The 27,648-nt window shown below is 45.8% G+C and overlaps 1 protein-coding gene across 1 annotated transcript in view; it reads right to left on the bottom strand.

The window, feature by feature from the left end:
• Nucleotides 1-2,984: 2,984 nt before the first annotated feature.
• Nucleotides 2,985-27,648, bottom strand: part of LOC139251641 (probable G-protein coupled receptor 139) — a 55,502-nt gene continuing 30,838 nt past the window's right edge. The window contains exons 2-3 of the mRNA XM_070873248.1: nt 12,132-12,284; nt 2,985-3,916 (exon numbers count right to left, since the gene is read on the bottom strand). Coding sequence (XP_070729349.1) covers nt 2,985-3,916; nt 12,132-12,284 — 1,085 coding nt within the window. The remainder of the gene's footprint in view (nt 3,917-12,131; nt 12,285-27,648) is intronic.

The raw sequence follows: 27,648 nt of genomic DNA, 5'->3' as shown, positions 1-27,648 counted from the left end.
CATTCACACACACTACAGCTGGGTATGGATCACTGGACCCTGAAGCTGGTGCCTCACACACTGAACCTTACATTCACACACACTTCAGCTGGGTCTGGATCACTGGCCCCTGAGGATGGTCCCACACACTGAGCCTCACATTCACACACACTTCAGCTGGGTCAGGATCACTGGACCCTGAGACTGGTCCCTCACACACTGAGCCTCACATTCACACACACTTCAGCTGGGTCTGGATCACTGGATCCTGAGGCTGGTCCCTCACACACTGAGCCTCACATTCACAAACACTTCAGCTTGGTCTGGATCACTAGATCCTGAGGCTGGTCCCTCTTACACTGAGCCTCACATTCACACATACTTCAGCTGCGTCTGGATCACTGGACCCTGAGACTGGTCACTCAAGCACTGAGCCTCTCATTCTCACACACTTCAGCTGGGTCTGGATCACTAGACACTGAGACTGGTCCCTCTTACACTGAGCCTCACATTCACACACACTTCAGCTGGGTCCGGATCACTGGACCTTGAGGCTGGTCCCTCATACACTGAGCCTCACATTCACACACACTTCAGCTGGGTCTGGATCACTGGATCCTGAGGCTGTTCCCTCACACACTGAGCCTCACACTCACACACACTTCAGCAGGGTCTGGATCACTGGACCCTGAGACTGGTCCCTCATAGACTGAGCCTCACAGTCACACACACTTCAGCTGGGTCTGGGTCACTGGACCCTGAGACTGGTCCTTCACACACTGAACCACACATTCACAGACACTTTATCTGGATCTGGATCACTGGAACCTGAGGCTGGTCCTTCACACACTGAGCCTCACATTTTCACACATTTCAGCTGTGTCTCGATCACTGCACCCTGAGGCTGGTCCCTCAAACACTGAGCCTCACTTTCAGACACACTTCAGCTGGGTCTGGATCACTGGACACTGAGACTGGTCCCACACACACGGTGCCTCACATTCACTCAGACTTCAGCTGTGTCTGTATCACTGGACCCTGAATCTGGTCCCCTCACACACTGAGCCTCACATTCACACACACTTCAGCTGGGTCTGGATCACTGGCCCCTGAGGCTCATCCCTCACACACTGAGCCTCGCATTCACACACATTTCAGCTGGGTCTGGATCACTGGACCCTGAGACTGGTCCCTCACACACTGAGCATTACATTCACACATACTTCAGCTGGGTCTGGATCAATTAGACTCTGAGGCTGGTCCCTCACACACTGAGCCTTACATTCACACACACTTCAGCTGTGGATGGATCACTGGAATCTGAGGATGGTCCCTCGCACACTGAGCCTCACATTCACACACATCTCAGCTGGGTCTGGATCACTGGACCCGTAGACTGGTCCCTCACACACTGAGCCTCACATTCACTCACAGTTCAGCTGGGTCTGGAACACTGGATCCTGAGACTGGTCCCACACACACTGAGCCTCACATTCACACGCACATCAGCTGGGTCTGCATCACTGGACGCTGAGGATGGTCCCTCACACACTGAGCCTCACATTCACACACACTTCAGCTGGGTCTGGATCCCTGGACCATGAGGCTGGTCCCTCACACACTGAGCCTCACATTCACACACATTTCAGCTGGGTCTGGATCACTGGACCCTGAGACTGGTCCCTCACACACTGAGCATTACATTCACACATACTTCAGCTGGGTCTGGATCAATTAGACTCTGAGGCTGGTCCCTCACACACTGAGCCTTACATTCACACACACTTCAGCTGGGTGTGGATCACTAGATCCTGAGACTGGTCCCTCAAACACTGACCCTAACATTCACACAAACTTCAGCTGGGTCTGGATCACTGGACCCTGAGGCTGGTCCCTCACACACTGAGCCTCACATTCACACACACTTCAGCTGGGTCTGGATTACTAGACCCTGAGACTGGTCCCTCACACACTGAGCCTCACATTCATACACACTTCAACTGGGTCTGGATCACTGGACCCTGAGACTGGTCCCTCACACACTGAGCCTCACATTCAAACACATTTCAGCTGGGTCTGGGTCACTGGACCCTGATACCGGATATGTCGCGAATGATTCAGGACAATGGCGGGGTTTTCCTGCAGAAAGTGAGCCTCAGCATGTTTTCGGTGAAGGAGAGCTCGATGAATGTGACACTATTTTACTGTTCACAAGGTTAGAATCACATTGCTGTCACGGTGCCCAATCTGACCTGTGGTCACAGATATCTGAGAGCAGGCAATGGCCACCTGGGTCATTTCTTCCTGAGAAGAGTCTGCAACTGTCCACACACCACGCTACTGGTTCTCATTGCCAGTGGTGTTGTTACTCTGCAAACAGCATTGTACATAGACAGCGGGAAAGGGACTCGCTGCTGGAAACACCACCGTTCACAGACACCAGGACAATGGACTCACGTCCATAATCAACATCACTTCAGTTCCAATAAATTCCACAGAGCCGCATGTGATGGATAAGCTGTTCGTGAACTGGAGAATGTAAAATTTCAAGGACAATACATGCTGATTGATATAATGATCTGTTTATTATTCTCCAGGCATTTCCACACACAAAAACCAACACAGTTATCATTCACTTCCTGATATTCTTTAGCTATTAAATCGAAAGGCGTAGTCTCCTTTTACACTCCCCTGGGATAACCCACGTGTTCTGATGTTCATCCGGCAATAAACAATCCATGGTCACAACATCCTAATCCTCAATGCTGGGACTTGTATCTCTTTGTGTCCAGGAGCATGATTTTATCCAATTAAACTCCTACCTCTATTATAACCCACTGTCTACATAATGGTTTCTACCTTGTTCACAGACACTTACATAGGAAACCGCAGGCCTTGTCAGATATTGCCCAGTGTTATGTCTGAAGAAGCCTGGGCCTGAGTTGTAGCCTGCTGAGGTTCAGGTAAAATATAACTCAGGATACGATATGTGATGTAATGCAGGTCTAATGTTGGGAATTACTCTGAACTTTTCTTTTCTGAACTAAATTAAATATTATTCTCAGAGGATACTTCAACCCATTTTTCAGCTCATCTCTGAATTTAGTCTGGGTTACTGCATAAATACACGTGTTTGTACAGCAGCTCAAAAGCAGCAGCATGTAGCTGGTAAAGTCTGCAATAAGCATCGGGTCATTGTAACCTGTCGAATAATACTGGTTTGTAATTTGCATTAATAAGAAAAATATCACATAGGTTGCCCAAAGCAGTATGAAGTTACCGGATATAGCGAAGAGTAAGATGATGGATTTCCTTCGGTTCTCCATCTCCGGATCATTGTGATTCACATCTTTCTTGCTGCCCCTCAGCCTCCTGCGGACTCGACTGGCCGACAAAATATATCCTACAGTCAGAGCATTGAGCAGCAATATCAGGAATATTGGGAGCAGTGGGGTTAAACAGCGGTGAATCCAATCAAATGTTACCCAAGCAGTTACAGTGTAATACTCGGGTTTTACATTACAGCCCCAGGGTACATTGTCGATTATATAGTAGGGTTCATATATAAAGAACCAGGGGATGTTTTTTATACAGAACAGCAGGCACACGGTTCCTATAACCAGGGATGCAGTTTTCTCGGTGCAATATTTAGTCCTCAGCTTCTGGCAACAAATGGTAACAAAACGATCGAAAGTGAAAGCGATGGTTAACCAGACAGAAATATCGGTGACTGCATGCATCAGCGCTATTTGGAAAGAACACACAGGTGTGGTGTGCAGGAAGGTAGTCGGGAAATAATAATCATTAATCCGATTCAGTATCACATCAGTGATAATGACCAGTAGATCCGCCGCTGCCATGGTCACCAGGTAGCGATTGACACATCTGGAGAGACCGCACTTTCCCCGGGACAGGATTACAATCGTCAACACATTAGCTGTAAAAGGGAAACACACAGGAACAGGGAATCAGCCGTCAGGTTAAAGCAAGGGAGTCAGTTACACAGGGTTTGGTGTGAAATGTACTTTACTGCAGGATCTGGGGACAGGAACAGAACTCTTTACTGCTGCTAGAATTGTGTAGCAGAACAGGATTTTAACATACAATTGCATTGTTAAATATCTGTGAGTGTGAGGTAAATACGTGAAAATATACGATTCACAAAGAGTATAGAATAGACAAATGGAGTCTGGAAATTTCCTCGGAGCTGTTACCCTTCTGCCACTGCAACTTCGTAGAAAGTGGTGTAGAAATCCACCGGAGATCCGAGTAAACTACTGGCCATTTAAATGTCTGAATAAATGGACAGTGTGAGAATGAGTTATGGATAATTGTGAAAAGCAGCAGTTCAGTGACAGAGGAAGAAATGAACAGAAAACAAATTGAAAATAAGTCATGAATGGTCAATTCTAAATTGGGAGATGGTTGAGGAGCGGTGAGAATGATGCCTGACCGAAATGCAGTGAATGCTAAAGGGGAACATCCGAGGCTGAGACAAAGTGCGGGATTTGGGTCCGTGGACAGGAAAGGGGAGCGGATACAAGGTGTGGGTACGAAATGGCTCAGAGTTCTCATGTTGTGTTCGCAGACTGGAGGCTATGAGTAAAGACCTTTGGACAAACTACTGTCAAACACCACGATAATAGGGGAGTTGGTATGTTTCAACTCAACCAAGTTGCAACAGTTACGTTTATAATCCACCAGATGAACATTTAATCTGATCAACTGACTTCTTGGCCGGAAGTCTCAGGTTTTTCCATTGGTGTCTTGTACAGTGCAACCCCCATCTGGACAAACTCTAACAATAACCACAAGGGGGAGAAGTTCAGATGTGATCATGAACAAACAGCTTTATCTTGCACCTTCTTCTCTCATCCTAGGAAAAATATACATTCCAAAATACACAATGGCACAAGGGGATTAATCTTCTCCTCGCTTTTGATGCCTCTAATAATGCAGCAAACTTCAGAGGGATTTGTGGGTGGCGATCTCTAGACCGAAGCAAAGAGAAAGTACAAGTGACAATAGAGCCTGCAGTCCAGCCCATACCTGCCGAGATTCAGCTTCAGAAAGGCTCTGTGGTAAGGTCTTCGCTCTGAATTGGCAGAATCCATCTTTAATATTAATCCGGCACATATCAATATGGAGAATCTGTCTCTCTGGTGAGAAAGACTGGCGGAAAGTACACCCCAGCGGATGTGGGACATTATATGTACCTGAGCTTCCAGCGCAATCTATCAACAATGTAATATATGCTCAGAAGTGTTTGATTCGGATTCCTTTGGTGTGCAGGATAGTGTGACATATAGCAGTTGTTCCAACTTGATATACGTAAAGAGCTCCATGTGTTCATTTGTAAAGACATAGAGACAGGCAGAGAGCGAGAGACAGACTACATATACAAAAGAAACATCGGCACTGAAAAGATATCCTGAACAACATAAGGCGGCTGGTGTAGAAATAATTAACTGCATTCAAGTTCAACTGTGTTTAGACAATACAGTCTTAGCTGGAAATTAAATCACATGGGTATATAAGATTAATATAGTTAAGTATGAGTGTGTGTTATGAGGGGTGGGGGTGTGTGGTTACCATGGATACAGAAGTATAATGGCAATCTACAGAGAAAAATTGACACAGTAACTCTGAATCAAACACAAGAGATGGGCCGTCCTGTACTTTTTATAAGATGGAGGTGGGCCTCCTTCTTGAACCGCTGCAGTCCGTGTGGTGACGGTGCTCCACAGAGTTGTTAGCTGGAGGGCTGCATGAAATAATGGCGAAGATATGAGGAGAAAATATTTCGGACTGGGCTTTGCAAATGGCCAAATCTGTCAGTAATTTATGTATCTGACGTTTAGAGACTCATAAAAGTTGCTAAAATTATGTTCCCTGTTCAGTATCTGTCAAATCACTTCAGTAATTCAACAATTGGAACATTATTACAACAACAACAATAATTTCTACTTATATAGCGCCTTTATAAAACTTCCCGAGACGCTTCACAGGAGTGTTACAAGACATAACAAATAAATTTGGCACTGAGCCACATAAGAATAAATTACGACAGATGACCAAAAGCTTGGGTAGAGGGATGTTATAAGCACTGGCTTCAAGGCAGAAATGGAGGTATAGAGGCGGTGAGGATTTAAGGAGGCTGTTCCAGAGCTCAGGGCTCGGGCAACTGAAGGCACTGTCACCAATGGTTGAGCAGTTATAATCAGGGATGCACAAGAGGGTAGAATTTGAGGAGCGCAGACATATTGGGGGGTTGCGATGCCTAAGCAGATTACAGAGATAGGGAGGGACGAGGCCATGGAGTGATTTGTACACAGAATGAGAATTTTGGAATCGAGGTATTGTTGAACCGGGATCAATGTAGCTCAGCGAGCACAGGTGGGATTTCGTGCGAGATTAGACATGCACTGGTTAGTTTTGAATGACCTCAAGTTTACATCGGGCAGAATGTAGGAGGTGAGCCAGGAGTGTATTGGAGCTGTACAAACTAGAGGTAATTAAGGCATGGGTGGAGGTTTCAGCAGCAGAGGAACTGAGGCAGGGGCGGAGACGGGCAATGTTATGGAGGTGTTAACAGGTGGATTTAGTTATGCTGCAGGTATATGGCCAGAAGATTATTTCCTGTTCTAATAGGATAGCTCGATTGCGAACTGTCTGGTTCAGTCACAGACAGAAGCACGGGAGAGGGATCGAGTCTTTGGTTAGTGAACACAGTTTGTGGCGGGACACACAGAAAATGTCATCGGTATTCCCAATATTTAATTGGACAACATTTCTGCTCAACAAGTACTAAATGTCGGACAAGAAGTCTGCCAATTTAGAGATATTGGAGGCCTCGAGAGAAGTGGGGGTGAGGTAGAGTTAGGTATCAGCAGCATACATGTGGAAACTGAAGCTGTGTTTTCGGATGATGTCGGCAAGAGTCATCAAATAGTGGAGAACAGGAGGGGGCCAATGATAAATTCCTGGGGAACACGATATGCAACGATTAATCGTGAGAATAGAAGCGAATGCAAGTGATGTTCTGGCTACGATTAGGGAGATACTGATGGAACCAGGCAGGTGCACTCCCACCCAGTTGGAGAGGCATTTGTGGAAAATGGAGTACTCAAGCATGTCAAGGGCTGGGACTGGTCGAGAATGATGAGGAGGGAAAGTTTATCTTTGTCAATGTCACAAAGGATGCCATTTGTGACTTTGATAAGAGCAGTTTCGGTAGTGTGGCATGGTGGATACCAGACGGAAGGGATTCAAACATGGAGTTCCGGGAGGTGACAACATGTTCAAGGACTTTGGAGTGGAAATTAAGGTTGGAGAGGGGGCGATAGCTTGCAAGCCCAGTGTGGTGAAGGGTTGTTTTTTGAGGAGAGGAGTGATGACGGTAGATTTGAAGGAGATGAGAGGACATGAGCTGGGAGTACCATTAACAATGTCAGCTAACACGGGAGCCAGAAAAGGAAGTTGCGTGGTGAGCAGCTTGGTGGGAATAGGGTCAAGTGAGCTGGAAGTGGGTCTCATGGATAAGATTAGCATGGAGAGTTCAAGAGGGGCAGATCAGGGAGAGACTAGACAGAGATGCGACTTCATGGCTAGCGCACGGTGGAAACTTAGTGGATGTTTGCCCGTTGGGCTAGAGGCAGGAAGAGAAGTGGCAGAGGCAGCTGATTGGGTGGTCTCAATCTTTGAGACAAATAATTCCAAGAGCTACTCACACTTGTTGTTGGAGGTGAGTGTGGTGGAGACTGGGGAGAGGAGTTTAACAAGAAGGTTAACAGTCGAAAATAGTAGCCGGGGGTTATATTTCCATTCTAGAATGATGTTGGAATAGTGAGCAGTTTTAGCAGACACGCGTAGGGCCCGATAATACTTTATGCAGTCTAGCCAAATCTGGCGTAGAATGGTTCAATCTATTGTCCGACACATCCGTACAAGTCTGCGGCCCTTGTATTTGAGTGAGCGAGAATGAGGTCCGTACCAGAGAAAGGCCAGAGTGAGAGAGATTATTTGTTTTAATAGGAAATAGGGCATCAAAGGTGATGGTGAGGGGATATTTGGGGAGATTGGTGGCTGCAGAAATGTCATTGTCAATTAATTCATTATCTCGTCGGTTTAAACAGAGTCACAGTTTAAATAGTGGTGATACCTGATAAACAAATACTCTAGTAACAAAATGATTTGATAATTATTCTTTTTTCTAATTGCAGCTGCTATATAATGACAGGACACAAAGGGAAACAATGTCCTTCTCTCACAGAATCCAATCACCACTGTTGCCAGTTACAATTAAAATATCATTACTACTGTGTCTTAATATTTCTATATTCCAAGCTCTCCATCCCTTCAGTCTCCAGTTCCACTGCCTGTGCAATGTCCCAAATATAATCATTACATGTGTGTATAACTGACTGCAAATGTTTAAAAATGAAATATGCAGCCACGGACCATAACTGTGCTTGGTGCACGAATTCAGCTCTGAGTAAATACATCACCACTGTGGTTTCAGGAATTGCTTGAAAACACAACCGTATTTCCCAGAATTGGCGTGAAATAAAACACGTGTATTTTACACTCCAGCAAAGTTAATATGCGCTTTCACTGTTTGTCAGAAGATGGTTTCTACAACTTCGTAACATACCTTGTAATGTTACTAAATGTATTTCTATACTACAGCAAGATCCACAAACACAACATCTGGTTGGTAAAGTTGGCTAAGGTTTGCGTTATTCGGAAAAACTGCCATGGGAAAGTCATACGAATGTCAGATTGGATTTTCGACAGGGTACAAAACCCAAAATCTTCTGATTCAGATGGGAGCCCAGGCTGTTACATTTAAAGGCCAGGTAGATAATTTAACCAGAGTATGCAAAGAGGAGAACATTAGCGAGGGGTTCCTGACGCTGCTAACGATTAACTGAAACAATTCTACACTCTAACGACATCCCATTGTGTGAATACTGGGCTCATTCTCACTTAGAACCGCATTGCTCCGAGACATTCCATGTTAACAATGTTAGATTTTGAGTTGGAGATTCAAAAACATTGTAACGTCAATAAACATCTCGCAAAGTTTGGAGGGAATGGAGGACAGATACTCTCGGAATTTCCGATCGTGACCCAAATCTGACAAATAATCACTTCAGGACCGACAGAACAATGAACAGGCCCCCCAGGTAATATAGCAAGACACAGATTTATGCAATCGGTAACCTGTTAAAATGAGCGCTGGAATCTCTATGGGCTGCAATAATATCATCGGACATTTTTTCCTGTAGAAAGTACAGATACACTGAAATTGGACCTGCGAGTAATGGAACTGTCATTGCAGAAATGATGACCCTGGTGCTTGACGTATAGGAACGCAGGATTCGATCATTCTGCCCCACAAGCCTTTTCCACCATTCCAGTAGACCATGGATGATCGGCACCCTAACTCCAATTACCGTCTTGGTTCCATATCCCTTGATACCCTGACCTTAACAAATCTATCGAACAGAGTCTGTAAAATTAAACTGACCATTAATGGACAGAATTTTGTGAGAACGAGTGTTAGATTTCTCCTCGACATTGTGTGAGAAAGTGTTTCGTGATTTCACTCCTAAATGGCCGAGCTGCAATTTTAAGATAATGCCTTCTGGTTTAGATTACACCGCCATAGGAAACATTTTCTGTGCCGACACTATCGAACACCTTTATCTATTTAAATAGCTCGGTTATATCACGCTTCACCCTTCTAAACACAATGGAATACAAGGCAAAGTTATGCAGCCTTTTCTCATATTTGAATACTTTAAACCGTGCTATCAGTCTGGTTAACTTGCGCTGAAACCCCCCGAAGGCCAATCCATCTATCCTGCGATATGTTGCCCAAAACTGAACGTATATATTCCAAATGAGATCTGACCAAATCTCTGTACAGCGAGAACAGCACTTCCTCAGTTGTAAATATCTTCCCCCTTGTGATAAAAGCCAAAATTCGCTTAACATTTAAACCTATTCTGTGGTTCCTTCCGTGCAACCAACTATCGAACCAAGTCGTAAGATTACCGCTAATTACTTGGGTTCCCATTTTAACGAATAATAACTGAAAAACATAATCAAAGCAGGGACTTAACTGACAATGTAATACGATTTGAGACGATGGGAACAGACATTCCAATGCACCAAGTACTGATCATATTTATTGTTAAAGTTACCGCAGCTTACACAATATTGAATGGAAATAACAATTTGGCGCTTTTGCTTCACAAACTAAGCACGTTACCGGGAACACCAATTACCACGCCGAGAACTGGAACACGGCAAATGGTGATACAATAAATCAAACTCTACTGATCTCTGAGAAATGATAGGGACTCTTGGTGCGGCACATGTTACAATTGACCATGTGAGCTGATATAGTCAGAGATATTCTTAGTAATACAGGGGTGAAGCTTGCAGTAGCAGCATTAGGCTGCATTGATCCTCAGATTTGTGAGAGTCAGCGGGATAGCGAGACAACTCACTTCAATCTGTTCTCATTGAGTAACCTCTTCAAACAGACTCTGCAGAGTGTTAAAAACAACAGCTGTAATATTGGACTTTAATGCTGACCATATTTCTTCAAACAGAAACATGCAAGGCAATTTATTAGTACAGGAGACATAATGTGAGATTTCAGTTTCCCAACTGAAGTGGGAAAGTTAGTCAGTGATACAATGGGTGATACAACACACTGGTTCGATACCCTCGGCTCTGCCACATAACCTGTAAATGTGAGGTAGAGGAATGTAATACAGACACAGATTACAGGGCGATATGACAGATGTGTTTAAAATTATTGACAGGATGGAAGAAGGTAGATAGAAGCAGACTGATTCCAGTAGATGTGTGTTGCAGAACGAGGCGCTGTAGAAACTAAGTGAAATAGAAGACAATGGAACAGAGAGTAGAGAGAGCGGGAGAAGATTTTTTATAAAGGGATTGGGGAAGCGGTGGGGTTCAGTCACATGGATAGAGGTTGTGGCAGAATCTGTGTCAGAATTCAAAGTAGATTGGGTCCGTGGCTGGAGGGAGACTCGAGAAAGGGATCTGGATAAATCTGACTAGAAATTCCTCTATCTCTCAGTATCTGAAGCGAAATTAAAGTGAATGTTTGTGGATCACCGACCGGACAGACTTACTAAGGGTACAGTCAATGTTCTATCACCCTGCAAGCGTTTGGTCTGAACAATAAATTTGTCCGATTAGTATAAAGGGACCATGACCTGGCCTGGAGACGGTGCTTTGGTTAAAATGCAGTTAATGAATCTAAAACAGGTTTTTAAATGTGGACAAACCCAGGTCAGCTGCATAGAGCGCCGCTGCCTTGTTTCAATCGCTCTCTCACAGCACGGATTCCCGGTCTGACCTCTACCGCTGCAGGAATGGATGTGACAGAAACCAGCTGCCTCCCACCGGCTGAAGGCAGAACAATCTGCGCCGGGAGGGTGAAGGCGAGTCTGAGAACAGGCTAGTCATCGGTCAGTGGAGAAGATGAGGGAGAGAGTCTGTGTTCCTGCATGGAGCACAATCCCACACTCGGCATGGATTGTGATCACCAGGAATAATATCCGGCACTTTGCTGGAACCAGACCGAGAACAGCGGGTAGATTCTGATTAACGGGACTGAACAAATCCCGGTCCTGACTGTCCGAATTCCCAGTTATATGTCCATGATCGGCTGTCAGTGTCTATCTCCACAGCGGGAGTCAATGAGAGACAAACTGGAGCATTTTACAACACGCTGAATGTTCAGTAAAATATAATCTGTCAGATATTACCGAGTGTTACGGGAAAGGAGAGCAGGCACGGAAACATGGGATTAAAATAGTCCATTGAATCACACATTGCACGATTCTCAGATAAAACCGAACCAGTTTGAAAGACATTACATGGGGGAAATAATCTGAAGCTTTTATGGGGAGGTTAAAGAAAATTAGAAAGGCAACAAATGATCAGTCACTTAAAAAGATCGAGCGGGAAATACAGTCACTGACTTTCAGCCTTTTAATTGAATTGAGAAGAATAGTTGAAAAATATAATTACAGGCATAAGAGCAGGAATAAAGTTAATCCCAACTTTATTCACGACGTTAGTAATGAAATTTAATCACTTACCGGGGATTCCCACGGCTGCTATAATCGGATAGTAAATCATTCCTGCCTGTACAACTGGTGGTAACCAGGAAAATGGATAGGCGACGGCCACAACTCTCATTCTGTCCGAGAAGTGATGATGATTCTTGGCACTGAACACAGGGCTCCAACTGACTGTGAGATGAGAGCTGAAGAGAAAAACGTAATTATAATTGCGGGAGATTTCCCGTGGGTCCATGAAAGATCAGGAGCATTGATATTACTTCCAGTCATTTGGCAGCACGTCAACACCCTTCACAGTAATGTTTGTGCTGCACTAATTATATCCAAACTAATAATAAAAGTGTTTGACGTGAAACCACCCAAAGATTGGAGTGATATTTTGCTCACATTTCTAACTAACAATGTACAGAAAGCCGGGCTCTGCCGGCAATGCTGCACCACATTAAACAGAAGCAGCTACAGTTTTCCTCCTGGTATGTGAGACGGTTAAATCCTGTCGATGCACCAACTGAATTCCCCGAATTCTGAAACATGTTTCAATGTTTACACCACTGCGGGCGTTCGTCACTCATCCTTTTCACTGTGGGAGTTCTGGTTGGCAATTGAATCAGAAATATATGTCTTTAGCACGGAAGGGGTCGGGCATTGCACCAGCACCTTGCAGAAAAATGAATGTTAATGATAGTGTAAAAAGTTGCTAAATTAATAGCGCAGAAAATGCAGTCTCATGCTATAGCTCACTCACTTATTTTGCCTGCATATCGTAAAATTGTCAAAATAATGCTTGGTGATGAAGCGCAACAAGAAATTGCAAAAATTCCGCTGTCTGACATACAATTCGGAGAAGGATAAATGATATGTCATCTCACATTGAAGAAAATGTAGCCCAGAAACTTACAAACTCGAATTTTGCTTTGCAAATCGCCGAGTCCGTCGACATTATTGGTAAAGCACAATTATTATCATTTGTTCACTTCATTAATGAAAACGTGATATTGCACCAATTTCTGTGCTGGAGAGAACTTCCAGAAAATACTAGAGGTCAAGACATCTTTGATTCTGTGAATTCATATTTAGCAGACTTCAAAATTTCATGGGGCTCATGTGTTTAAATCTGCACGGACGGTGCTACATCTATGGTGGGATGTGTCAAAGGATTCATTACCCTCGCAAAAATAATAATCCAAATATCTTATTCACCCATTGCTTTTTGCATAGAGAAGCACTTGTTGCAAAGACATTACCACTAGAATTAAAATCTTGTTAGATCAAGTTGGTAATATTGTAAATTATATAAAATCAGGTGCTTCAAAAACTCGCTTGTTTAAACAGCTCTGCAAAGCTATGGATGCATTCAGAGGTAAGATGACTTGTATTTGAACTTAAAAGAAGAATTCTCAGTATTTTTGAAAGTGAAGGAAACGATACCTTTTGCAAATACCTTAAGAGTGAAATGTGGTGTGCTAAGTTAGCATATTTGTCAGGTATATTTAATTGTTTTAACAGCGTTAATACCAGTATGCAAGGGCCAAATGTAAACATTCTCACGTCTACAGACAAGCTATTAGCTTTTCAGGAAAAATTTCTATCTGGAAAAAGAGAGCAACAGAAAACAATCTTGAAATGTTCCCTTTGATACCAAATCACAGTATTAAAAAGGTTGCTCCTATAGTGATAGAGCATTTGGCATCACTGGAATACAACATCAAAAAATATTTTCCATCTTTGGATGTAGAGAAGTGTGATTGGGTAAGAAATCCATTTTCTCCAATTAGTATGTCAGATTTTGATCTTACATTGCAAGAAGAAGAATTGACTTCTATTTCTACAGATCGTGGTCTTAAAATGAAACATTCAGATATGTCTCTTGATGCGTTCTGGATTTCTATTGAAGAAGAATATCCTGTAATATCAAAAAAAGCCTTGATAATTCTGATGCAGTTTTCAACATCATATCTCTGTGAATTAGGGTTCTCAACTCTTACGAAAATCAAATGTAAATAAATCGGATAAACTTGGAGAACATGAACGCGAATGAGAGCCGCCTTATCGGTTATACGCCCTAATACGTGTAACATAACTAAAAAACGTCAGGCTCAAGTATCACGTTAAAATTCTAATTAATCTATAATTAACGTGAAGAATTATTATTATAGTTTATTATGTTATTGTTACTTTCAGAATAAAAAATAATTAATAATATACATGTGTACAATGTTGAATATCTTCATATACTGTGATTAATAAAATGTTTTTTAAATTTTCGGAAACTTGCTTTTATTTAACCTGTGTTCACCTTTTAATCCCTTCACGTGTGCCGCCAAAAAGTCTAGTATTCGAAAGTGTGCCGTGAACACAAAAAGGTTGAGAGCCACTGTTCCAGAGAGTATCTCTGTTCATAAATAGAAGTATAGAGTACAAAAGTGTGGCTATTATGATGAACCTGCACAAAGCATTGGTTCGGCCTCAACTGGAGGATTATGCCCAATTTTGGGCAAAGCACTACAGGGAGAATATGAAGGCCTGAAAGAGGGTGCAGGAAAGATTTGCGAGAATGATTCCAGGGATGAGAAACTTCAGTTATCTGCACAGACTGGGGAAGCTGAGATTGCAAGGGGGATAGAGTATAAAAGCAGAGAAGTCCTGCTACAAATGTACAGGGTATTGATGAGGCCACACCTGGAGTACTGCGTGCAGTTTTGTTCTCTGTATTTAAGGAAGGATACACTTGCATTGGAGACAGTTCAGAGAAGGTTCACGAGGTTGATTCCTGAGGTGAGGGGGTTAACTTATGAAGAAAGGTTTGAGTAGTTTGGGCCATTACACATTGGAGTTAAGAAGAATGAAAGGTGATTTTATTGAAACAAAAAAGTTACTGAGGGGGCTTGACATAGTGGATGCAGAGAGGATGTTCCCACTCATAGGGGAAACTAAAACCAGGGGGCATAGTTTCAGAGTAATGGGTCGCCCATTTAAAACTGAGATGAGGAGGAATTTTTTCTCAGAGGGTTGTAAATCTGTGGAATTCTCTGCCCCAGAGAGCTGTGGAAGAATGGACGTTGAACGTATTTAAGGCGGAGATAGACAGATTTTTGAGCGATTATGGGAGTAAAGGTTTATGGGGAGCGGGCAGCGAAGTGGAGCTGATTCCATGATCAGATCAGCCATGATCTTATTGAATGCTGGAGCTGGCTCGAGGGGCCGTATGGCCTACCCCTGCTCCTATTTCTTATGTTCTAATGTTATTCTTTCACATTACTTTACCGAAGTTCACTTTACAGGTTATTAAATGGAGAGGATTTGTTGACCAGAGGCTCAAACCAACATTACATTCAGATCTGATGGAGTCACTCGATTCATCGGGACCTGAATATCTTCGGCCTTTGACCATGGAAGCAAAAAACACTGTTCACAGCGGGGGGAAACTGTACACGTGCTGTGTGTGTGGGTAAGGATTCAGCCGATCATCCAATCTGGAGAGACACAAGCGCAGTCACACTGGAGAAAAACTGTGTAAATGTGGGGATTGTGGGAAACGTTTCAACTACCCGTGCCAGCTGTAAATACATCGGCGAGTCCACACTGGGGAGAGACCATTCACCTCTCTGAGTGTGGGAAGGGATTCAATCAGTTATCCCACCTGCTGATATACCAGTGATTTCACACTAGGGAAAGGCCGTTCATCTCTCTGTGTGTGGGAAGGGATTCACTCAGTTATCCCACCTGCTGATACACCAGCGAGTTCACACTGGGGAGAGGCCGTTCACCTCTCTGAGTGTGGCAAGGGATTCACTCAGTTATCCCACCTGCTGATACACCAGCGAGTTCACACTGGGGAGAGGCCGTTCACCTCTCTGATTGTGGGAAGGGATTCACTCAGTTATCCCACCTGCTGATACACCAGCGTGTTCACACTGGGGAGAGACCGTTCACCTCTCTGAGTGTGGGAAGGGATTCACTCAGTTATCCCACCTGCTGATACACCAGCGAGTTCACACTGGGGAGAGGCCGTTCACCTCTCTGAGTGTGGGAAGGGATTCATTCAGTTATCCCGCCGACTGATACACCAAGAGTTAACACTGAGGGGAGGCTGTTCACCTCTTTGACTGTGGGAAGGGATTCACTCAGTCATTGGAGTCAGGCAGAGAATTTCGCAGGTTCACAATTCTCTGAGTGAGTTATGTACTCAGAAAGGTGAGGGGATTTAATGGCAGCTTTCCAGTGCCCTGTTTACTTTACTTTCTCTCTGATCCAATTATCTCTCAGTTCTGAAGAAAGACCTTGCCTGAATTAGAAATGAAGCGAATGTTTCTCCAATGTTGGTATTACTGCAGTACTGATGTACACCAGCAGCTGGTGATATTGTACTGTAAAACATTACAGACCTTTGCAAAGCTCACCACCCCCATCTCCTGACTGTCAGTGGTCTACAATGGGCTGCAAGGGAAGGTTAAACACTCTGGGGTGAATTCTCACTTTTACCTCCCACAACTCGGGTGTTAGGGGATCGGCTCCAGTTTTACAGCCCGCACGGAAGAAATGTGAACATTCAGCCCTTTAAAGCGAAAGTTTACAAACTCCGGGTCTCTATGAAGAGAGATAGGTTGTGTATTTCCCATCACCAATGGTGCATAGTGCTGATACCTGAGCAATGTGCTCACTTTCAGAGCACAACTTATTGCTGCTTTTTTAATACAAAGGAGCGGGGCAGTGATGAGAAAGTGCGGGGATGGATCTGCTGTCAGCGTTTACTTTTTATTAAAGTCTTCTCACATTTTATATTTGTATCGGTTTATTTACAGTCTCACTGCGATTTACAATGTGTCATTTGGTGTTACATTTACTAACTCCCGACCTCTGCCCTGTGCTCCTGATCCTATCCGCGCGGGGTCAATTTAATGTGAGGTCACAGATGATACAGGCAGAGAGAGAGACAGAGAGGGAGAGAGAGAGAGAAAGATAGATGGAAATACAGAGAGAGTTAGAGACAGAGAGGGAGTGAGAGAGAGGAAGAGAGACATAGAGTGAGAGAGAGACAGAAAGGGAGAGAGAGAGAGGGAGATAGACATCGAGTGAGAGAGAGACAGAGATGGCGAGAGAGAGAGGGACAGAGACAGACATAGAGAGAGACAGAGAGCGAGACAAAGAGTGAGAGACATAGAGAGAGAGAGAGTATGTGTGTCCCTACTCTCTCTTTCTGTTTAGATTCTGGGTTTGATACAGGGCTATGGGGAGAGAGCGGGGCAGTGGGATTATTTGGGGATTGATAGAGGACTATGGGGAGAGAGCGTGGCAGTGGGATTAGTTTGTAATTGATACAGGGCTATAGGAAGAGACGGGGCAGTGAGATTAGTTTGGGGATTGATACAGAGCTATGGATAGAGAGCGGGGCAGTGGGATTCGTTTGTGATTGATACAGGACTATGGGGAGAGAGCGGGGCAGTGGGTTTAGTTTGGATTAATACAGGACTATGGGGAGAGAGCGGGGCAGTGTGATTAGTTTGACGATTGATACAGAGCTATGGGGAGAGAGCGGGGCAGTGGTATTAGTTTGGGGATCGATACAGGGCTATGGGGAGAGAGCGGGGCAGTGGCATTAGTTTGGGGATTGATACAGAGATTTGGGAGAGAGCGGGGCAGTGGGATTAGTATGGGATTGATACAGGAGGTTGGAGAGAGAGCGGAGCAGTGGGATTAGTTTCGGATTGATACATGTCTATGGGGAGAGAGCGGGGCAGTGGGATTAGTTTGGGGATTGATAAAGGGCTATGGGGTGAGAGCAGAGCAATGGGATTAATTTGGGATTGACACAGGGCTATGGAGAAAGAGCGGGGTAGTGGGATTAGTTTGGGATTGATACATGGCTATGGGGAGAGAGCGGGGCAGTGGGATTAGTTTGGGGATTGATACAGGACTATGGGGTGAGAGCGGAGCAGTTTGATTAATTTGGGATTGACACAGGGCTATGGAGAAAGAGCGGGGCAGTGGGATTAGTTTGGGGATTGATACAGGACTATGGGGTGAGAGCGGAGCAGTGGGATTAATTTGGGATTGACACAGGGCTATGGAGAAAGAACGTGGCAGTGGGATTAGTTTGGGGATTGATACAGGACTATGGGGAGAGAGCGGGGCAATGGGATTAGTTTGGGGATTGACACAGGGCTATGGGGAGAGAGCGGGGCAGTGGGATTAGACCGAGAGAGAGCGAGCCAGAGCTAAGGAGAGAGATAGAGAGAGAGGCAGCGAGAGAGACAGAGACAGAGACAGAGAGAGAGAGACACAGAGAGAGAGAGGCAGAGAGAGCGAGAGAGACAGAGAGAGCGAGACACAGAGTTACAGGGAGATACAGAGAAAGAGAGACAGAGAGATACATAGAGAGAGAGAGAGAGAGAGAGAGAGTCGGCGAGAAAGAGTGAGAGACAGAGATACGGAGAGACAGAGATGCAGAGAGAAAGAGAAAAAGAGATAGAGAGAGTGATGGTGAGAGAGAGACAGAGATAGGCAGACAGAGAGCGATAGAGAGAGAGAGACTCAGAGTGAGCGGGACAGAGAGACAGAGACAGAAAGCGTAAGAGACAGACAGATTGAGAGACAGACAGAGACAGAGCGAGAGAGAGAGGATAGCGAGCCAAAGAGAGAGACAGAGTGAGAAGGAAAGACAGTGAGAGCGAGTGAGAGAGACAGATTGACAGAGAGAGGGTGAGGGAGATAGAGAGAGAAAGAGATAGAGACAGAGAGAGAGAGAGAGAGAGATAAAGAGATTTAAAGATCGGGGGAGAGGCACAGAGAGAGAGAAAGAGAGTGAGAGAGAGAGAAACAGATAGAGACAGAGAGAGTGAGACAAAGAAAGACAGAGAGAGAGTTTGAGCGAGAGTCAGAGAGAGAAAAACAGAGACAGATAGACAGAGAGACAGAGAGAGAGACAGAGCGATGCAGAAACAGAGAGAGAGATAGAGAGAGACAAAGAGAGAGAGTGAAAGTGAGAGAGAGAGAGGCAGAGAGAGGCAGAGAGAGAGAGAAAGGGACAGAGACAGTGATAGAGAGAGAGACCAAAAGAGAGAGACAGAGAAAATACAAAGCGAGTGAGAGAGGCAGAAAGCGTGAGACACAGATCGAGGGAGAGAGAAAGAGAGACAGTGATAGAGACAGAGAGGTAGAGAAATAGAGAGGCAGAGAGAGAGAGACAAACAGAGAGAGAGAAAGACAGAAAAAATACAGAGTGAGAGATAGTGAGAGACAGGGAGAGAGTGAGTGAGAGAGAGAGAGAGAGAGTGAGAGACAGGGCGAGGGAGAGAGTGAAACAGATAGAGAGACAGAGGGACATCAACAGACAGACAGAGGAACAGAGAACGGGAGAGGGAGAGACAGAGTGAGAGAGAGAGAGAGAGAGAGAGAGAGTTATAGAGAGATGCAGAGAGAGAGAGACAAAGCGATACATAGCAAGAGAGAGACAGAGAGAGAGCGAGAGAGATAGAGAGAGAGAGAGAGTGATGGAGAGAGAGAGGCAGAAAAACGCAGACAGAGAGAGATAGAGAGAGAGAGTCAGAGAGAGAGAGAGAGAGAGAGATACAGAGAGAGAGAGTGACAGAGAGAGACCGAGTGAGAGAGAGACCGAGAGAGAGACAGAGAGACCGAGAGAGAGAGAGGCAGAGATAGAGACAGAGAGACAGAGAGAGAGAAAGGCAGAGATAGAGAGAGATATTTAGTCACAGAGAGAGAAAGACAGAAACAATGCAGAGTGAGAGAGAGAGAGAGAGAGAGAGAGAGAGAGAGAGAGAGAGAGAGAGAGAGAGAGAGAGAGAGAGAGAGAGAGAGAGAGAGAGAGAGCAAGTGAGACAGACAGCGTGATAGAGAGAGTGAGAGACAGATCGAGAGAGAGAGACAGGGAGAGAAAGAGAGATGGAGACAGAGAGAGAGAGATGGAGACAGAGAGAGAGAGGGGGAGAGAGAGGGCAAGAGAGGGAGAGAGAGAGAGAGGGAGACAGAGAGAGAGAGAGACAGAGAAAAATACAGAGCGAGAGAGAGAGATAGAGAGAGGGTGGGAGACAAGAGAGAGACAGAGAAAGATACAGAGCGAGAGAGAGAGAAAGAGAGAGAGAGACATACAGAGTGACAGAGACAGAGAGACAGAGAGCGAGAGAGAGAGAGACAGAGAGCAGGAGAGAGAGACAGAGTGAGACAGAATTGTAGAGAGATACAGAGAGTGAGACAGAGAGATACATAGAGAGAGGGAGACGGAGAGAGAGAGACAGAGATCGGCAGACAAAGAGATAGGGTGATAGACTCAGAGATAGAGGGACAAAGAATCAGAGCGAGAGAGAAGAGACAGAGATAGAGAGAGAGACAGAGAGATGGAGAAAGAGAGAGAGTCAGAGTGAGAAAAAAAGAGAGAGACAGATAAACAACGCGAGAGAGAGAGAGAAAGAGAGAGACAAACAGAGCGAGAGAGCGAGAGAGCGAGAGAGAGACAGACAGAGAGAAACACAAAGAGAGCGAGGGTGAGAGACAGAGAGACAGAGAGAGAAACAGATGGAGAGGCAGAGAGAGAGAGAGACAGAGACAGAGAGGCAGAGAGCGAGAGAGAGACAGAGAGCAGGAGAGACAGAGTGAGAGACAGAGTGAGGAGAGAATTGTAGAGAGATACAGAGAGTGAGACAGAGAGATACATAGAGAGAGGGAGACGGAGAGAGAGAGAGAGACAGAGATAGGCAGACAAAGAGATAGGTAGATAGACTTTGAGATAGAGGGACAAAGAGTCAGAGCGAGAGAGAGACAGCGAGATAGAGAGAGGGACAGAGAGATGGAGAGAAGGAGAGAGTCAGAGAGAGGGAAAAAAGAGAGATACAGATAAACAACGCGCGAGAGACAGAGAGAAAGAGAGAGATAGACAGAGCGAGAGAGCGAGAGAGCGAGAGTGAGGCAGACAGAGAGAAAGACACAGAGAGCGAGGGAGAGAGACAGAGAGACAGAGAGAGAGAGACAGATGGTGATGCAGAGAGAGAGTGACAGAGAGAGAGAGAGAAACTGAGAGAGACAGACAGGGAGACAGTCAGCGGGAGATAGAGAGAGACAGCTAGAGAGAGAGAAACAAGAGAGAGAGACAGACAGAGAGAGACACAGAGAGAGAGCGAGATAGACAGAGAGCGAGAGAGAGAGACAGAGAGAGGGAGACAGACAGAGAGAGTGAGAGACAGAGAGAGACACACACACAGCGGGGGAGAAAGATAGACAGAGAGCGAGAGAGAGCGACAGGAGAGTGAGAAACAGACAGAGACAGAGAGGACGAGATTGCGTGTGTGTGTCTCTCTATCTGTCTCTCTGTATAGATTCTGGGATTGACACAGGACTATGAGGAGAGGCGAGGCAGTGGGATTAGTTTGGGATTGATACAGGGTTATGGTGAGAGAGCGGGGGCAGTGGGATTAGTTTGGAGATTGATACAGGGCTATGGGAAGAGAGCGGGACAGTGGGATTGAGACAGACAGCGAGAGAGCGAGAGAGACAGAGAGAGAGAGAGACAGAGAGAGACAGTGACAGAGAGAGAGAGGGAAAGGCAGAGAGAGAGACAGAGGCAGGGAGTCCGAGAGAGATAAAAACAGAGCGACAGATAGACAAAGAGAGATATAGAGATAGAGACAGAGAGAGACAGAGAGAGAGAGATAGCGAGAGAGAGAGAGACAGAGAGAGACAGGCAGAGAGAGAGAGAGAGAGCGAGACAGAAATAGAGACAGACAGACAGACAGAGAGAGAGAGAGAGTGTGCGTGTGTCTCTCTCTTCTCTCTCTCTCTCGCTCTATATATATATATATATATATATATATGTGTCAGTGTGTGTTTGTCTCTCTATTATCTCTCTCTGTATAGATTTTGGGATTGATACAGGGCTATGGGAAGAGAGCGGGCAGTGGAATTAGTTTGGGGGATTGATACAGGGCTATGGAGAAGAGCGAGACAGTGGGATTAGTTTGGGATTGATACAGGTCTATGTGAGAGAGCGGGGGCAGTGGGATAGTTTGGGATTGATACAGGACTGGGAGAGAGCGGGGCAGTGGGATTAGTTTGCGGATTGATACAGGCTATGGGAAGAGCGAGCAGTGGGATTAGTTTGGGATTGATACAGGATTATGGGGAGAGAGCGGGGCAGTGGGATTAGTTTCGGGATTGATACATGTCTATGGGGAGAGAGCGGGGCAGTGGGATTAGTTTGGGGATTGATACAGGGCTATGGGGAGAGAGCGGGGGCAGTGGGATTAGTTTGCGGATTGATACAGGACTATGGGGAGAGGACGGGGCAGTGAATTAGTTTGGAGATTGATACAGGGCTATGGGGAGAGAGCGGGGCAGTGGGATTAGTTTGTGTGAGATTGAGCTGCCATTTTACATGAGATGTGTGATGACCATTTTACACCAGGACACATGTTACAGAGAATGGGAGAGAGAGAGGAGAGAGAGAGAGAGAGAGAGAGAGAGAGAGAGAGAGAGAGAGAGAGAGAGAGAGAGAGAGAGAGAGAGAGAGAGAGAGAGAGAGAGAGAGAGAGAGAGAGAGTGAGAGTGACAGAAATCGAGAGGGAGAGAGGCACAGAGAGAGAAAAGAGAGAGACATAGAGAAAGAGACAGAGGGAGCGAGACAGATATAGACAGATAGAGAGAGAGAGAGATAGAGAGGAGAGAGAAAGAAAGACAAAAGAGACTGAGAGTGAGAGTCAGAGAAAGAGAAAAAGATAGAGACAGATAGACAGAGTGATAGAGAGAGATAGCGCAAGGCAGAAACAGGGAGAGAGAGGCAAAGAAACAAAGAGAGAGGGAGAGAGTGACAGAGAGAGAGAGAGAGAGAGAACGAGAGAGAGAGCTACAGAGCAAGTTGGAGAGAGAGAGAGAGAGCAGAGAGAGACAGACAAAAAATACAGAGCGAGAGAGAGTGATCGACAGACAGGTAGAGAGAGATAGAGAGAGAGACTCAGAGAGAGGGGGACAGATAGAGCGAGAGAGAGGAAGACAAACTTATAGAGAGAAACAGAGAGACAGAGAGGTCGAGAGAGCAATAGAGAGAGAGTGATGGGGAGAGAGAGAGAGACAGAGATAGGCAGACAGAGAGAGCTAGAGTGAGATACTCAGATTGAAAGGGACAGAGAGAGAGAGAGACAGAGAGAGACAGTGGGAAAGAGAGTGAGGCAGAGTCAGACAGAGAGAGAGTGAGAGACAGAGCGAGTGAGACAGAGAGAGAGAGACAGAGGGAAAGACAGATATAGAGGCAGAGAGAGAGAGAGAGAGAGAGAGAGAGAGAGAAAATAGACAGACAGACAAATAGAGAGAGAGAGATAGACACAGGGAGCGAGAGAGACAGATAGAGGGAGGCCGAGAGAGAGAGAGACAGAGAGACATGCAGAAAGAGAGAGAGAGAGAGCGACAGACAGGCAGAGAGAGAGAGAGAGATAGACAGAGAGCGAGACAGAGAGTGAGAGACATAGAGAGAGAGAGGTAGAGAGTGACAGTAATGGAGAGAGAGACAGAGAGCGAGAGACAGAGAGAAACAGAGAGAGAGAAAGAGAGAGAGTGTGTGTGTGTGTGTGTCTCTATCTGTCTCTCTGTATAGATTCTGGGATTGACACAGGACTATGAGGAGAGGGCGAGGCAGTGGGATTAGTTTGGGGATTGATACAGGGCTATGGGGAGAGACCGGGCAGTGGGATTAGTTTGGGACTGATACAGAGCTTTGGGGAGAAAGCGGGGCAGTGGGATTAGTTTGGGGATTGACACAGGGCGATGGGGAGAGAGCGGGGCAGTGGGATTAGACCGAGAGAGAGCGAGCCAGAGCGACGGAGAGAGAGAGAGAGAGAGAGGCAGCGAGAGAGACAGAGACAGAGACAGAGAGAGAGACGGAGAAAAATACAAAATGAGAGATAGAGACAGAGAGAGTGAGAGACAGATCGAGAGAGTGAGAGAGAGAGACAGAGGCAGAGACAGAGACAGAGAGACACAGAGAGAGAGAGGCAGAGAGAGCGAGAGAGAGAGAGAGAGCGAGAGACAGAGATACAGGGAGATACAGAGAAAGAGAGACAGAGAGATAATTAGCGAGAGAGAGAGAGAGAGAGTCGGCGAGAGAGAGAGAGAGACAGAGATACGGAGAGACAGAGATCCAGAGAGAAAGAGAAAGAGAGATAGAGAGAGTGATCGTGAGAGAGAGAGAGACAGAGATAGGCAGACAGAGAGCGGAGAGAGAGAGACTCAGAGTGAGCGGGACAGAGAGACAGAGACAGAAAGCGTAAGAGACAGACAGAGATTGAGAGACAGAGTGAGAGGATAGCGAGCCAAAGAGAGAGACAGAGTGAGAAGGAAAGACAGTGAGAGCGAGTGAGATAGACAGATTGACAGAGAGAGGGTGAGGGAGATAGAGAGAGAAAGAGATAGAGACAGAGAGAGAGAGACAGAGAAAAATACAGAGCGAGAGAGAGAGACAGAGAAAAATACAGAGCGAGAGAGAGAGACAAAGAGAGCAAGGCAGAGAGAGAAAGAGAGAGAGAGTGAGATACAGACAGATAGAGAGAGATAGATATAAAGAGATTTAAAGTTCGGGGGAGAGGCACAGAGAGAGAGAAAGAGAGTGAGAGAGAGAGAGACAGATAGAGACAGAGAGAGTGAGAGAAAAAAAGACAGAGAGAGAGACAGAGCGAGGCAGAAAAAGAGAGCTAGACAGAGAGAGACAAAGAGAGAGAGTGAAAGTGAGAGAGAGGGAGGCAGAGAGAGGCAGAGAGATAGAGAAAGGGACAGAGACAGAGATAGAGAGAGAGACCAAAAGAGAGAGTCAGAGAAAAATACAAAGCGAGAGAGAGAGGCAGAGAGCGTGAGAGACAGATCGAGGGAGAGAGACAGAGAGACAGTGATAGAGACAGAGAGGCAGAGAGATAGAGAGGCAGAGAGAGAGAGACAGACAGAGAGAGAGAAAGACAGAAAAAATACAGAGTGAGAGATAGTGAGAGACAGGGAGAGAGTGAGTGAGAGAGAGAGAGAGTGAGAGACAGGGCGAGGGAGAGAGTGAAACAGAGAGAGAGACAGAGGGATATCAACAGACATACAGAGGGACAGAGAACGGGAGAGGGAGAGACAGAGTGAGAGAGAGAGAGAGAGAGAGAGTTATAGAGAGATGCAGAGAGAGAGAGACAAAGAGATACAGAGCAAGAGAGAGACAGAGAGAGAGCGAGAGAAATAGAGAGAGAGAGTGATGGAGAGAGAGAGGCAGAAATAGGCAGACAGAGAGAGATAGAGAGAGAGATTCAGAGAGAGAGAGAGAGAGACAGAGAGATACAGAGAGAGAGAGTGACAGAGAGAGAGGGACCGAGAGAGAGAGAGACCGAGAGAGAGACAGAGAGACCGAGAGGCAGAGAGAGAGAGAGAGAGATTTAGTCAGAGAGAGAGAAAGACAGAAACAATGCAGAGTGAGACAGACAATGGAGACAGAGAGAGAGAGGGGGAGAGAGGGCAAGAGAGGGAGTGAGAGAGAGAGAGAGAGGGAGACAGAGAGAGAGACAGAGAAAAATACAGAGCGAGAGAGAGAGATAGAGAGAGGGTGGGAGACAAGAGAGAGACAGAGAAAGATACAGAGCGAGAGAGAGAGAGAGAAAGAGAGAGAGAGACATACAGAGAGACAGAGAAAGAGAGACAGAGAGCAGGAGAGAGAGACAGAGTGTGAGAGAGAGTGAGACAGAATTGTAGAGAGATACAGAGAGTGAGACAGAGAGATACATAGAGAGAGGGAGACTTAGAGAGAGAGAGACAGACATCGGCAGACAAAGAGACAGAGAGATAGACTCAGAGAGAGGGGGACAAACAGTCAGAGCGAGAGAGAGAGACAGAGATAGAGAGAGAGACGGAGAGTTGGAGAAAGAGAGAGATTCAGAGTGAGAAAAAAGAGAGATACAGATAAACAACGCGAGAGAGAGAGAGAAAGAGAGAGACAGACAGAGCGAGAGAGCGAGAGAGCGAGAGAGAGAGGCAGACAGAGAGAAACACACAGAGAGCGAGGGAGAGAGACAGAGAGACATAGAGAGAAACAGATGGAGGGGCAGAGAGTGAGAGAGACAGAGAGACAGAGACAGAGAGATAGAGAGCGAGAGAGAGACAGAGTGCAGGAGAGAGACAGAGTGAGAGACAGAGTGCGAGAGAATTATAGAGAGATACAGAGAGTGAGACAGAGAGATACATAGAGAGAGGGAGACGGAGAGAGAGAGCGACAGAGATAGGCAGACAAAGAGATAGGGAGATAGACTCAGAGAGAGAGGGACAAACAGTCAGAGCAAGAGAGAGACAGAGAGATATGGAGAGAGACGGAGCAATGGAGAGAGAGAGATCAGAGAGAGGGAAAAATAGAGAGATACAGATAAACAACGCGAGAGAGAGTGAGATAAAGAGAGAGACAGGCAGAGCGAGAGAGCGAGAGAGCGAGAGAGAGACAAACAGCGAGAAAGACACAGAGAGCGAGGGAGAGAGACAGAGAGACAGAGAGAGAGAGACAGATGGAGATGCAGAGTGACAGAGAGAGAGAGAAAAACAGAGAGACAGATAGACAAAGAGAGAGAGAGAGCGAGAGAGAGAAAGAGAGAGAGACAGACAGAGAGAAAGACACAGAGCGAGTGAGAGAGAGAGAGAGAGAGACAGAGAGGGAGACAGACAGGGAGAGAGTCAGCGGGAGAGAGAGAGAGAGAGCAAGAGAGAGAGAAACAAGAGAGAGAGACAGACAGAGAGAGACACAAGAGAGAGAGCGAGATAGACAGAGAGTGAGAGAGAGAGACAGAGAGAGGGAGACAGACAGAGAGAGTGAGAGACAGAGAGAGACACACACACAGAGGGGGAGAAAGATAGACAGAGAGCGAGATAGAGCGACAGAAAGTGAGAGACAGACAGAGACAGAGAGGACGAGATTGCATGTGTGTGTCTCTCTATCCGTGTCTCTTCCTGAATAGATTCTGGTATTGATACAAGGCTTTGGGGAGAGAGCGGGGCAGTGGGATTAGTTTGGGGATTGATACAGTACTATGGGGAGAGAGCGGGGCAGTGGGATTAGTTTGGAGATTGATACAGGGCTTTGGGAAGAGAGCGGGACAGTGGGATTAGAGACAGACAGAGAGAGAGCGAGAGTGACAGAGAGAGAGACAGGGAGAGACAGTGAGAGAGAGAGGGGAAGGCAGAGAGAGAGACAGAGAGAGGGAGTCCGAGAGAGAGAAAAACAGAGACAGATAGACAAAGAGAGCTAGAGAGATAGAGACAGAGAGAGACAGAGAGATAGAGATAGTGAGAGAGAGAGAGACACAGAGAGACAGGCAGAGAGAGAGAGAGAGCGAGACAGAAATAGAGACAGACAGACAGAGAGAGAGAGAGTGTGAGAGAGAGAGACAGAGAGAGACAGGCAGAGAGAGAGCGAGAGAGCGAGACTGAAATAGAGACAGACAGACAGAGAGAGAGAGAGCGAGATTGTGCGTGTGTCTCTCTCTCTCTCTCTCTCGCTCTATATATATATATATATCTGTGAGTCAGTGTGTGT

This window comes from Pristiophorus japonicus, unplaced genomic scaffold (assembly GCF_044704955.1).
Source record: "Pristiophorus japonicus isolate sPriJap1 unplaced genomic scaffold, sPriJap1.hap1 HAP1_SCAFFOLD_43, whole genome shotgun sequence".
Lineage (NCBI taxonomy): Eukaryota > Metazoa > Chordata > Chondrichthyes > Pristiophoridae > Pristiophorus > Pristiophorus japonicus.
The sequence above is the reverse complement of the archived record's forward strand: the minus strand, read 5'-3'. Positions and strand labels throughout refer to the sequence as shown.